General features: G+C 36.3%; 1 protein-coding gene and 1 pseudogene across 1 annotated transcript in view; one reads left to right on the top strand and one right to left on the bottom strand.

Moving 5' to 3' along the window:
- Positions 1-4,154: 4,154 nt before the first annotated feature.
- On the top strand, positions 4,155-7,866 carry LOC142353728 (AP-1 complex subunit sigma-2 pseudogene; annotated as a pseudogene).
- A 2,829-nt stretch (positions 7,867-10,695) lies between these two features.
- LOC142353366 (kinesin-II 95 kDa subunit-like) overlaps positions 10,696-14,209 on the bottom strand; it is a 437,531-nt gene continuing 434,017 nt past the window's right edge. Inside the window, exons 15-16 of the mRNA XM_075405599.1 lie at positions 11,894-11,935; positions 10,696-11,621 (exon numbers count right to left, since the gene is read on the bottom strand). Coding sequence (XP_075261714.1) covers positions 11,516-11,621; positions 11,894-11,935 — 148 coding nt within the window. The 3' untranslated portion in view covers positions 10,696-11,515. The remainder of the gene's footprint in view (positions 11,622-11,893; positions 11,936-14,209) is intronic.

The raw sequence follows: 14,209 nt of genomic DNA, 5'->3' as shown, positions 1-14,209 counted from the left end.
CACATTTTATCGACTCAAGATAGAGAAAAAATAGATTGCAATAGAACACAAATCCATGGAAATCATTAAAAATCAAAGCAATGCAACTACGTTAGCGGTCATAAAATAAAAAGGAGGAGAAAAGAATCATGCTAAAAAAAACAGAAAAAAATGCATGCTCAACCAACAAGAGAAATATTAGAGCGCTATGAACCCCCCCCCCCCCAGACGTACAAATCAAAATGGCACATGAACCATTTTAAAAATTGACAACCCGGTGACATCCGTAAATTATCCCCAAAACCAAAACAGCGTTTTAACTTGCATCTTTCAAGTGAACTTCCATCCAGATCAAGATTACTAATATTGCAGAGTTGACAAAGGGGAAATCAAGGGGACAAAAGAAATATCATATTTTTCAAATAAATGAAGCTGAACAAAAAAAAACTCCCATAAGCTTTAGGAGTGTGTTGCACATTAATCGGGTCTACTAATTTTGGATTCTAATTATGAAGAAGAACACGATTGCAAGTCTTTTTTGTAAGAAATTTAAGAACTCAAAAGAGTAAAAACTCAAATAGCTACTTTTTTATTAACTGACAACTCTGACATCAGACAAAAATCCAAGACATCGGAAGAAAAAAGCTACAAATTGTTTTTCTAACAACCCAACCGTCTTAATACATGAAAACGACAATTGTGCATAAATTCGAAGATTCAATTAGATCAACAAATCAAACAAAGAACAAGAAATAAGCCACTGAAATTCTTCCAAAAAACAATCCTTTAATTTGTTGTTTTTCTATTAGTAGAAAATTTGGTGAGAATTGGAATGCTGACAACGTTTCCCAACTCTGATTTTACAAATGCATCAACTGCATCTTAGTATACGTCAAGCTTATGTAAACAAATTCTAATTGTCGCGCAAGAAAACAAATCAAGTTACAAATGAACTCTGATCTTACAAATTGGCGAAAATTTCAAAAAGTATTCATGTTTTGAAAACGAGTGCAAGCAAAAATATATTGCTGTGCAGCCAAAAAGGAAATCGGAAACAACGTTTCAGCATTCTAATCTTAATGCCAGTTTAGCTGCAATTTGCAATTGAAACCATTTTCTGAAACTAGTGCAATCGCTTCACTCTTCTCTATCAATGAAGGATATCAGTTATAGATGTGTAGGATACAGTAGTATTTAGGGGTCATTGTATCAAAATTAATCATGTAAAAATTGTTCAAAATGAAATAGTAAATGTAGAAGTCATGATTTGTATGTAACACGTTTTCGCTGTATAAGCTTTGTTGATTGTCTTTATAGTTGATTTCTCGATATGCTTCACTACAGTAAATATGTATTCCTATTGTTTTAAAAAGGAAAGGCGTATTTAAATAATATGTCAGGATTCCCCAACTCCCACAATGGTAACCCTTAATAGTTGAGATACGCCAAATGCGGAACCTATATACCTATTTCTCCCCACTCTAATTAAGCTTAATCGTTTTGTTACAAAAAAATTCTAGAACTTTACCCTTGCTCCACTTCATAAATTGCTTTTTTTCCGGGCACCGTTGTTTTCCATTACTGGTTTTACGTTGATTGATCGTTCGAGGAGTATCCGGTAGGTACAATTTGGGAGGGCGTGGGGGGTTCGGTACGGTAGGTTCGGATTCGGTTTCGGTAGGTACAGGACAGGGTTTGGTAGGTAACGGTCAGGGTTGGTAGGTACAGGTTCGGGTATGGTAATATTAGGTATAGGTATTGGTTTGCCGGGTTCGGCTGACGATTCAGTTTGGGTAGATTAAGATATAGTGGAAATTCCATCCGGATCCCAAACTCTAGCTGGAGCATTAGATCAAATGCATTGATCGCTCCACGGCATTTATCTTCAAAGGGCTACGTTGGAAGAGTTTCTGTGAAACCTCTCGTTTTCAATTCTTCCTTGCTAGAAAAACAAATAATGAGAAAAAATTTTACCCCATTTGTTGCAATTCCTGAAGATGTTGCAATCAATCCTCCAATGGGCATAGGCAATTATCCTGACATTAAAGATCATATCTAAAGGCATTCTCCAGAAGTCAAAACAAGAAATGATTGAAGAGGCCCTAGGAATGATTTCACTGAACGGACAAAAACCTTCGTGTTTGATGAGAATGCGGCGGAAGCTTGAGAAATGCAACTTGACGTTAGATAACAATGTCATAAAGCACAGGTTAATGAAAGCAATGCCAATTTCTGTAGATACGGCACTCGCAGCCCAACTAGAACTTCCTGTCGACCAATTCGTCAAATTAGCTGATACAAATTACAGATACTCAAACACTGTAGTTGCCAACCTCCAAATTTATTCGCTGCCCCAACACAACAGATGCCAACCAGACCATTGCACAATCAGTGTTCAACAAAAAGCGACCAATCCATTAACTACCCTATTTAAGTTAAACAGATCAGTCGAGAACGCACAGACTTCACAGCAGCTCCATATTAACTATTTTGCTGAAAACGTCATATCATGCAAACCTTGGTGTCAGTGGTCAGGACAAAGACGCCAAGGACCGAGCCAACTTCTCTGCCAATCTCTCCAGCAAATCCGCCAAACTGATACCCCCTAGTTTGTGTGCGGCAAACTCTGAGGGTAATCTTTGGATACGCATAGCCGCAAAATTAGGGGACAAAGTTTTATTAACACAAAATTTATTACTCCCACTACAATAAAACTTAGTACGGTAAATGGAGATGCAATTAAAATTTTCGGCAGAATGTCATTATCAATTTGCATTCCCCAAGGCGAAGAACATTTCCATTCAGATTCTTTATAGCGGATGTCAAAGACAGAATTCTTGGCTTAGAATTCCGGAATAAATTCAAAGTAACAGTTAATTGTGATAACATCACCTCAACCGACAACTTAACAGGTCGTTCTAGGAGACAATTAACACCAATTAATAAAAGCCACTTATAAATCCAGGTTGTCAAAAATGCCCATTTCAAATAAAAATGATAGTAAAAGAGCAATCATGGAAAATGTTCTGATGTTTTTGGTGACGTTAATTTTGATGTGTCGAAGCAAAACATAAAAAAGTTTACCAAATTGAAACATCCGGGAATAAAGTTTTTCTCTAAACCAAGACAGTTGTATCCAGAAAAATTAAGATTTGCTAGAAATTCCTTTGATGGTATGCAATAATTTGGTATAATACGGCCATACAAAAGTCCTTACTCCTACGGCCTTACTCCTCATCTTTCCATATGGTTCTGGAGAACAAAATTGGTGATTGCAGACCCTGCGGTAACCATCGATCTCGAAACCCCATAACTGTCAGAGTTAGTTATCCGAGGCCTCGGCTTTCAATGATTGAACTTAATGCCAGACTCGAAAATTTTCAGCAAACTCGACTTGGTCAAAGCAGTGAAGGAGGGGATTATTTCCGTGGTTTTTTTTTACTTGGGGCGTTATTCATGTGAATTACTATCCAATTTTAGTTCGGGTTTTGTCAGTGGTGTTTTTCAGAAACCGAAATAACCAATTATTGACACGTGAAAATAATAAACTGTTTTTGGGTTTCATTAAACAGCTGTAATTCCAGTTATCTCCAAAAACCGAGGAGCCCCTCATAGTAGAGTCACCCTTTGTTTGGTTTAATAAACTAATTACAGCTGTTTTATAGACAGCTGAACAAAAATGGACAAAATCGGCTCAAAAATGTCTGATGTGGCAACCATTGTGAAACAGCTTATAAACAGTGCCTACAATTTTTGCAGAGAGTCGGGTGAAATATAAGAAAAGCATAACTGCTAGACTCAAATGAGGCCTGCATGGGTAGGAGCATCTTGACATGCGTGGTGACCAAAACTAACGTTTCTGCGAAAATTTTTCATTAAGTACTTTAACGCATTTGTGAAAAACTGCGACAGTTTAAAATAATCTTTGCCTGGATAAAAATGGTTTTATAATCAACACCACCAACTAACTTCATTTCTTTCAAGCCCCCCCCCCCCATATTAAGCAGCATATTTTTATTCGGCATTTAGTTGAGAGACGGACAGTCAAACGCCAAAAACTGATACATGCTTAATTTATGATCACCTGCGAACAAGTTCACTGGTTTAAGTGGAAAACCGTCTCATGCGTGTCCCTATTTAATACCCAACTCACAGGGAAACAAAATCTTTCGAGAGTCCAGATGTTACGTCAAATTGACAAACCGTACTTAGTTTTAAAAGATTTCACTAGTAGCCTACCACTCAAAACGTACACGCTAAATAAACTGCAACAAGACAAGCTAACCTTATTGTTTGGCTTTAATTCGCTGCAAACATGCTAGAACAACATTGCCTCCGAGAAGGTGTTCTAATTTCTCCCTAACGTTACCAAAGCGAGCTGAGAAACAGTTAATACCATAAAAGTCTTTCTTTTAATCAATTCAACATTCAGCTTTCAAAATTTATGGCAACACAGTTCAGTTTGCCCCTTTTAAAACGTATCTACACCCTGAGGTAAAATAGGGTTCCTCTCGTTTCCTGAGGGTTTTGTTCTGTTCACAATGCTTTGTTTGAAAATTAATTTGATAACCAAGCCCTCGATACTACTTAGTCTCTGATTTTGAAGTTATTGTCGCATAAAGCTGTTGTTTCGCCAATATTCGCAACTTGGACTCTTTAATTTTGTTTTCTCGCCAAAATGTCAACAACAACCTTCTGCGGCTAAATTATACACTCACACGTGTTTTCATTTATCAACTTATTACTAGTCTTAGTCGATGAAATGCTTTTACTAGATACGTGGTCGAATATTGATTACTTCAAACACAACAATCGATATCCACAAAAATTTTCCCTCTCCAAACCTCTTCCCGCTATCGCAAATTTCAGTGCATAATTGAAGAATTGAATCCAGTATCACGTAATGGAATGAATTTTAATTTCCCCCTAACGTCACGTCTCCGCGAAATTTGCTTAGAGCTTAAGCTAGTCAATTAACCTTGACGTTTCAGCATGTCTCCAATGTCTACGGCGGCGCTTTATCACTTTTTCCTCAAGACATAGGACTGCGTTTTCGCAAATGAAGGGTGGTGATGGAACAATTGCAGATGTTTTTCTATTCTTTCTAGACCTGGTCTCTTACTGTGCTTTATATAGAGCTTGCTTTTTCCTTTCTATTACCTATCTTTTTTTTTGCCTCTGTGAAAAGCGAACACAAAGATGGAAAGGTTTTTTATTTAGACGCGGAAAATTGCACCTTTTTTAGCTACATTACTGACAGAAAAGCGCAATTACTACTAGCACACTTTTGCAAAAAATGGTACTGTTTAACTCTTCTTTTCGACCAATTTCTAACTATACTCACCGTATTCATTTGCGGTGAAAACTGAAATACAACCGTTTTGTGCTTCATAGTCCATTCAGCGGTAAATTACTCCGTAAAAAAAACAATTTGAAAATATTTTTAACGTTAGCAGATTGGCGATAAAGTGCTATATTATTCTATACCTGTTTGCTCTTAAAAATGGTGTAAAACCCGTGCGCAATATTACACAATGTATTGGACGCCGCGGAGGTGATTATTTATTACTTTTATTTAGTTTTGATAACTCGCTGGTTATGATAAATACGTCCATTCCATTCATTCTATCTACTTTATATATTCTGGACGCGCATACGTATTATACGCCCCTGCACAAAACTCAGGGAAAGGGGACAAAAAACCGTAATATAGTGTAAATTACAGTCTTATATTCTGTATCTATTATTGTACGTATTACTTTGGTTTAATGTTGCTTGGCGATACTCTATCTGAGGGTAACTTAATTGCTAATCCAGTAAAAACGTGCAAAATTTTTTTGTGCCGATTCCGCTGTTTTTGCTGATCCAAACGCGCGCGTCTTTTATTAGTTTTTAGCCCTTCGACTTTTATTAAAAAGGAACGAAATTGATTTATTACAACCCGGGTATAATAACTAGAAATCAGTTATAGTTGGCCTTGCGCATTACACCCTTAGCTTTACAATAAAGGTCACCATAACACGAATACGTACTCCACGTAATAATATATTACCAGTTGACTACCGAAAAAGAGGTAGATAGATAGCTAGGGAGAGGGTTGAAATATAGAGCCCATTTTTATAACAAGTCCAAATAATGGAAAAGGAAACGACTTCTAAACCCAACTTCCTTTAATCCCGTTGAGATCATAAGCAGCTCATTTTCTATCTTAATTCACAAGTTGCAATGGTACATCAGCAACATCAACTGCATTAGTTTTCTGTCTTCCCAACAGTTTATACTACTCATTACCATAAAAACCAATCAATGCCTCAACAACCAACAACAGTTGCAGAACTCCCCCGGTTATTTACTTTATTTACTTCAAGAACAACATCATAAACAACGATAATAACATCTTCGACCGTGTTTCAGTTCACAAATCAACACAAAATTATTTACCAAAATTTGCCAGCATACGTACACGACAATCAAGCCGTAAATTGCACAATTTCAACAGAGAAAATACTAATCAATAAAGTTCCGATTTGCTCAAACGAACGCACAAATACAATAAAACAAAGATGGGAAAATCAGCAGCAGTATTTTTGTGTTATCTGTGAGCTAAAGCGTGAATAAAATGCTGAAAGCATAGAACAAACAGACATTTTATCATCAGAGGCGTAAAAGCAGCATTCAACGTTAACTTCCTGCGTTTCAACTTAATACAATCAGATTTTCTTCCATTCTGACGTTTTGTCTCCTATTTAACTACCGTACCCCCTCCTCCCGTTTTACAGTACCATCACCGCCTCCATCAAATCCATAAAATTTACCCCTCGCACTTTCCTTACCCCACTCTTCTTTTATTCACTAGTTCTTTCACAGACATCGAATAGAGACCATTAGTGGTTCTGAATCGGACCCGGGAGCACTTAACGTTTCTCTTTCTCGCGACAAAAAGCCATTAAGTTAATTCGATTACATCAATTACAAATTTGTTTCTTCATTTCCCGAATACATTCAGAAGCATTAACTAAAATTAAAATCAATTCAACTTAACTTTGGCGCTTTTCAAATTGAACTTTCGTTTCTCAGCTATTAAAAAACACAATACCTCCAAAATTTTCAAAACGATTTTTTTTATTCGGCCATTAATTAATTAATTTAGGTTCCTTCGTAATTAAACCGGAACAGCATTCGGCCGTCGCTTTAGCTTGCTTTTCACCTGTTCATTTCTATTATTAAATACTATCAACTTTCTGAACATTAAGCGCAAAAATGAACTTCCTTTTGCTATTTAGTAGACAAGGGAAAATTCGGTTACATAGATGGTACAACGCGTACTCCGACAAAGACCGGCGAAAAATTCTAAAAGATGTCCCGTACGTAATTTGCAATCGAAAGCCTCGCATGTCGAACGTCGTTGAATGGCGCGATGGATTAAAATTAGTTTACAAACGGTACGCCAGTTTAATATTTTGCGTTGCAATTGAAAAAGAGGAAAACGAACTGCTAGTGTTAGAAGTTATCCATCGATATGTCGAGTTACTCGATGCTTATTTCGGAAACGTTTGCGAGCTAGATATCATTTTTAATTTCGAAAAGGCGTATTACATATTAGACGAATTTATTCTCGGTGGTTATGTACAAGAGACGAGCAGAAAATTGTGCCTAGACGCTATGTGTGAAGCGGATCTTCTGGCTGGAGAAGTAGATGTGAAGAAAATCCTGGAAGAAGTGGGACTTTATTAACCAAGTTTCATAATATTTTCCTTTTCCTCGGTTGAACACCCCTCATTTAAGCTCACTCTTGCCTAAGAATGAATAAATACAGTCAAGCTAAAATGCCTAATAACATAACAAGAACAAAGAGTCGTCATAATAGAATAAAACAATCAGAGAAGCCAAGCTTAATTACAGTAACGGGATAATAATACCTTTTACACAGAGAGTACAAACAAGGCTGCTCAATAATGTGCTTTTTGCACATCACGTTCATCCTCATCCACATCAAGCTCCGTACAAATTTTAAGATATTCTGAATCAAAAATTACAAAAATTATTCATTAAACCAATCAAATTCAAAGCTAAAAAACTTCAGCACTTAACAGCAATTTAATACGTTTGTAGTATAATAGAAAAGAAAAATAAGATGATATCAAACAACATTTATATGCGAAGATAAAAGAAACCTCTTCCTCGAGCACACTCTGAAAAAATTCTTTGAAGAAGGAATTGGAAACTCGCCAATAACTGCCATATGAGTCTTACAAAAACTCAAATTTCATTTTCGATATATATATATATATATATATATATATATATATATATACGTTTTAAAAAAAACGTTTCGGTGTAGCTGCAGTTCTCCGGATTACACAAAGATGATTGAAATCATCATGCCAAAAAAGAAAAAAATGATTAAAAAGAAAAATCAAATTAGAAAAATACAATAAGGACAATATGCGTTGTATAACAAATTTACATACTCAACGAACATTATTAAAAGTCATCAAACTCAACAACGCGAAAAGAAACGATAAAAAAATCATATTCTGTAGAAATAATGTCATTTGGTTGAAAGACTGGACTGCTTGCAAAAACCTTTTCTCTAAAAAAATTTAAGGTCTCTAATAAATTATTTTCCTCTACAAGGTATATATTTAACACAAAATTCAAAAAATTCAAAATACAAAATCCTTTCATTATTTGTACATAAGAATGTTCCGGATCTTTTTTCGAAAAGCATAGACAATCTTATCCGAGAGACTTTATCAAATGAACAACGAAAATGTTGAGACAATGTTTTCTGATAAAATGAGGGAAAAGAAATAGAAACTTTAAAAAACTTCTACCTTTGTTTTGCTTGGTATCTATAGCATAAAGGCTATGGGATACCTTTCATATTTAAAAATTTAAAAAAAACATAGCCAGCAGATTGCCGGAAAATAGCCGCGATAGACGCTTCAGGCCCTCCATGGATTTGAAGCAACTAAAAAAATAGACAAATTGACCACCAGTCTTTTAATAGACCACTAGACTTTTTGGGTTAGACCCGGTCTGTCATTTTTATGAGACACATACGCTCTATAAGGAAAAAGCCCTAAGGGAGCTTTTTCGAAAATAATATTCGAAACCATAAACTCAAGACTCTAATACTCAAGAATTAGGGAAAATACGCTTGGCAATACTTAGCTGCACACTATTGATCTTTAACTCTAATGAAACTTGAGGCTCGCTGAGCTTTACCTATTTATCCCGTTTTGAAAGCTCAAAGTCATGAAAAGTCATCAAAGTCATGAAAGTCAGGATAAGACGAAACAAAAATCTGTTAGACGAAGTAAAAAAAATTGCTGCCTGGAATTGCTGACGCGGCTGTTAAAAACATAGAACAATGACAATACTAAAAAAAAACAAACTAAAACAAACAAGTGGGATTGGCATCGGCTGTGCTTCGCGCATGAAGCGCTCCAGCAAACTAAATGACCATTTCTTTATGGTTGACATTATTGAAACATAACCAACTAAACGTCGAAAGAATTGCTCTCGAACGACTAGTGGGAGCTCTAATCAATTGCAGCCTGCTTCAGTAAGGGGGGAGGGAGGGAGCGGAAGCCTAAATAGGACTAAGAAGTTCAATAGTGGGCTTGAAATAACCACATTAGAGGTTAACATAAACCACTATTAAGATTTAAAGTAAAAAATGACACCAGTTTCGGCGCACTTTTCATTTGACTTTTAGTATTAAATTGCCGCCAATTGAGTTCAGCTGCTTGAAATTGTGATTGAGAGAGAACTTTAGATCACGCGAAACGCAAAAAGTCAAGGGCGTAAAATTCACTCGAAAAGTCAAAATTGTCAAGCAAAAATTTTGCATAAAAAAGACACACACGTTTACAATAATTGCTATAAACTTCGTTCAAGAGCAATTAAAAACGTACAAGAGTAGACGAAACGAGAAAACCCTTAATACTCTCCGTTGAAAAACTCTTCAGAAAAAGTCGATTTTTTAGCCATGTTTTGTTATGTTTCAGCCTTTGTTTTGCTTCGTTTCAGACGTTTTGAATATACATTTTAGAAATCTCTCAGCAATTTAAAGACGTGGACATACTGCCTCAATTGCAAGCAAAGCATGGAAAATCAGAAATGTAAACAATTCAACCCCTCATTTTTTCTTCGAGAAACAAAACGTTTAAAAAGGTCCCTCAAGTATCAATTCAGTTCTTTAATAGCTTGTCAATGTACCACTTTTATATCTCTCAGCAAAAAAAATCGATCACCCAAAATTGATTCGGCAATAAAAAGCCAGGGTTGCATAAAAATCGAGACCCTCAAACAAAGGTCGGAACAATGAAACTTTTTGGAATAGCATCTGGGACCTTTAATGCTTCCAGGAAACGTCGAAAATACAACGAAAGCTGAACAAAACGTAAAATGACCAAATTGGGGCAAGTAGGCTTAAAATTCCCAAAAAATTTGTGAATTGTCCGAAGAAATTGGTAAAAAAATATTAAAAACACTATGCAAGAAATGATGACGTTGCAACCAAGCCTAATATTTAAAAAAAATTGCTTCGCCGACAAAAGTATTTCATTAACCTTTTACGCATCAGGTACAAATTTCTTGCAAATTTCCGACGAGATTGCTCCAATATTCAACAAAAGGCAATGGTGCGTAGCTACATTGGCGTCACAATCCATCAACGGCTACTAAACCGTGGAAAAGGCCTTCAACCCCAATCAAAAATAATTCAATTCAGCGTAGATGAGTTAATTCATTTTAAGCATCAAATACATTTGTGTTTATTCAAACCAGTATTGTCATCATTGTTTTAAATATGTTTTCTGTTGTGTTGTCTCTCTGCTGTATATAGAACATAGTACATTATTAATTGATGTTTTTGAAACAAGTCTCTTACACACAGATTACGTCATTTGGCACCAAGAAGATTTATTTAGAATGATAAAATTTGAAGTTAAATCATATTTAGAAATTAAATTAACCGTTAGTAAAAGACAGGATAAGAACTGTTTCTCTTCCTCACGAACATTTTTTTTCATTACCATACGTTAGCGTTTTTTTACACAGATAATGGTTTGCATGGCCTGATAAGAGATGGGGCGGGCTGGCAGTAATAAATAATACATACCACCCCATATAGGTGTGAAAAGATTGATCATGGAGCCCTCGGGGGATGGTGAGAGCAGTTTCACAGGATCTTTCGTGTAATTGATCCTAGTATGGCTTTCATCCCCCTCCCCCCACACACATTATCGGGGGGGGGGGGGGATCGGGGGAATCACAGACATAAAAAGATCCCAAAGAAGAGCTATCAATTCGCATTTTGCACAGGGGGTTTTCTGAGCGCGATTTGCAGTCCAAAAGGGTGACAACCACGAAGAGAAAAAGTCAACTATATCATCTACACAACAACTATCTTTACATGGATATATACAAATTTACACATTAATAGTACAATTTCGTGAACAGATGTACAGCTGAATTTTTTAATTAAGTAATGAACGAATGATGCAACTGAAATTTTGCCACATCACTACTTCGAGACTAGTCCTCTAGCAGTGGGATACAAATCTGACCCTCCGCCCCCATTTCGAGCACCACCCGCAGTATTTGACCTGCGACTTTGAGATGTTTTAGGTCTAAAAACAGAAAAACATGTGAAGTTGATTTGTATACTAGTACTAGTAAATTGTAACCTATCGTCAGCAACTAATTACAAACTCTTCTAAAAATTTAGATAAGTACTCGGAACAGAGATTTTGGTTTAAATAATTAGATTTTCAAACTTCTCAATTTGGAAAAGAAATTTCTTAGTATCAGATTGAACTTAAAAATTCTTGAAGATAAGAGGAAATATTTATATAAAACTGTTAAGGTAATTAGAGAATTAAAATGCTTAGAGTATACAAACCGTTTAGAGCTTTTAGATTGCTTCTTGGACGGCAGAATAGACCTGAAACAATGGGTTTTTTAAGCTATCGTAAGGTAAATTTAATATTTATCGTTAGTAGTATTTTTCAATAAAATGGATTTGGTAGCCGTTTTCGAGTGTGACATCGTTGAAACATCCAAAAATATCAGACGATATTTCTTGAATAATTAAGTATTTTACCACCGTCCCAGCAAAAAAGATTGACTAAATTTCAACTAGACCATATTTACATTCATTTATGCTTCCCCCTCCCTTGTGCCTCTAAGCTCATATCACCATTACTAATGCGGACGTCCATTTACAGCTCAATCGGTAGCAAAAAAACAAAACATACCCGACAGATTGCCAAAAAATAACAGCAATTGATTGCCAAAAAAATAACTGCAATTGATTCTCATAACCCGGATTGAAAGCAAAAATAAATTGTTGAACAAAAACATGATTGAAGTGACGACTATTTTGATTTCCCTTCGTAGTGAGACACTCCATTTTATTAGAGACGATACCTGGACTATTATCAAACCCAATACGCATCACAGATGGCATCTAAGACTTATAACAAAAAAGTAAATGTAGCGGGCAACTAAAATTGGGCTTCATGTGTTTATCCCGTTTTTTTATTTCGGTTCTCGACAGTAACGTCGTCGATTCTAGAAAGCTTTGATGAGCAACTGCAGTCTAATAACACTTGAGGAATGAGAGGAGTAAAAATAGCCAAGAGAAGTCTAAACGATTTTACAAAATCATGAGTAAGCTGTGAACTGCAGTAAAGCGAAACAAATTTTTGTACGATGAAAAGATAGAAGGACAAGTTCTGAATTATAATCCAAAGAATTGATTTAACTAGGGACCTGACAATCAACATTTTGACATCAAAATCAAATCATGGCAGTCAACAAAGCACATAAGCCTAAATGCGCTTAAACAAATACACAACCGACTAACGTCGGGCGAATTGCTCTCAAACGACCGGCGAGCGGTTGGCTTCGTCAGTAGCTAGGCACGGTTAGTGAGGCTAGCTTTAGCTGAATTGAAGGGGCGCACGTGAGCGCAGCGAGGGGGGCTGATGGTGTGGCAACAGGGGGGGTCAATCTGTAAGAATCGCCCTCCTCACCATAAGTAAAAGCCTCCAAAACAGATTCTGTGAAACGCATACTTGATGACTAGTAAGCTGAAAGGCTCTAAGAGCACTTAAAGCCCGCTGGGCGTTACCTGTTTATCCCGTTTTTGAGGACGGAAAGTCAAATGCGTCAGACGAAAAATTGGTCAAAAGAAAAATCGCATTAAAAAGACCGACAGAACTAATATAATTGCTTTAAACTTCGTTTGAGAGCAATTAAAAACACTTGAGAACTTTCCAAAAAAAGACAAAAAAACACTGTACACAAATATTGACATTACTCGTCCTTATCCTTAGAATGAGTATACAAAACAATCTTGTCAAAATTTAAAAAACAACCGAAAAACGTCAGGCGAATTGCTCTCAATCAACTCGCACGCGGTGGGCTTCGGTAGTAGCCAGCTGGGGGGGCTTAGGGAGTAAATTAAGTCAGGAGTCAAACGTGAAACTCGTGGCTTATGCAAAACAAAAACGTTATCAAAAGGTAAAGCGAATTAAAAAAAAGGACAGCGCCCAAATATTAGCCGTTGAGTACAAATTTATGCCTCATCAGAAAATGGTGAGAACATTCAGCACTGAGACAAAACAACAAAGAACTACAAATCTGGACCAGACCGAAAGAAACCGACTGACATTTTTTGAAAACAACTTGTGCCAAAGTCTTTAAAACCTTTAGATATCAACTGACGCTATTAAATAGCTTGTATTAGGCCTTATTACGGCGCCAATGAGACCAATCATCAGTTACGCTAAGAAAGGACAACGACGTCTTCAAAAACTGACAAAACTCGCAAAATCAGAAATTTTATTAAACAAATCAGTGTCTAGGTCGCATAAACTATTGACTGTCCTTTAATGAATTATTGAAGAAAAAACTGATTTGAAAAACCGAAAATTTGTTGAACACTCATTGATTACTCCAGTATAGAGGTAATTTAAAAATAACAGGCTTCAAACCTACTCGCTTTTTCGCTCACTTTACTTCTCCAGCGTGATTTAAATCAAAACTAATTTGGCTTCTCATTGACAAAATAAGTCGGAAAAATGAGAATAGATCATTAAAAAGACAGCGCACCAACACAATCCAACGTGTTTCGTCGTGACCAAAATCATCACTCCAATTTGACTTCAAACAGATGAGCGCTCTGGTTTACGGGAGGACCGATGTGCAGGAG

Source organism: Convolutriloba macropyga, chromosome 14 (genome assembly GCF_964194025.1).
Source record: "Convolutriloba macropyga chromosome 14, txConMacr16.3, whole genome shotgun sequence".
Lineage (NCBI taxonomy): Eukaryota > Metazoa > Xenacoelomorpha > Acoela > Convolutidae > Convolutriloba > Convolutriloba macropyga.
The sequence above is the reverse complement of the archived record's forward strand: the minus strand, read 5'-3'. Positions and strand labels throughout refer to the sequence as shown.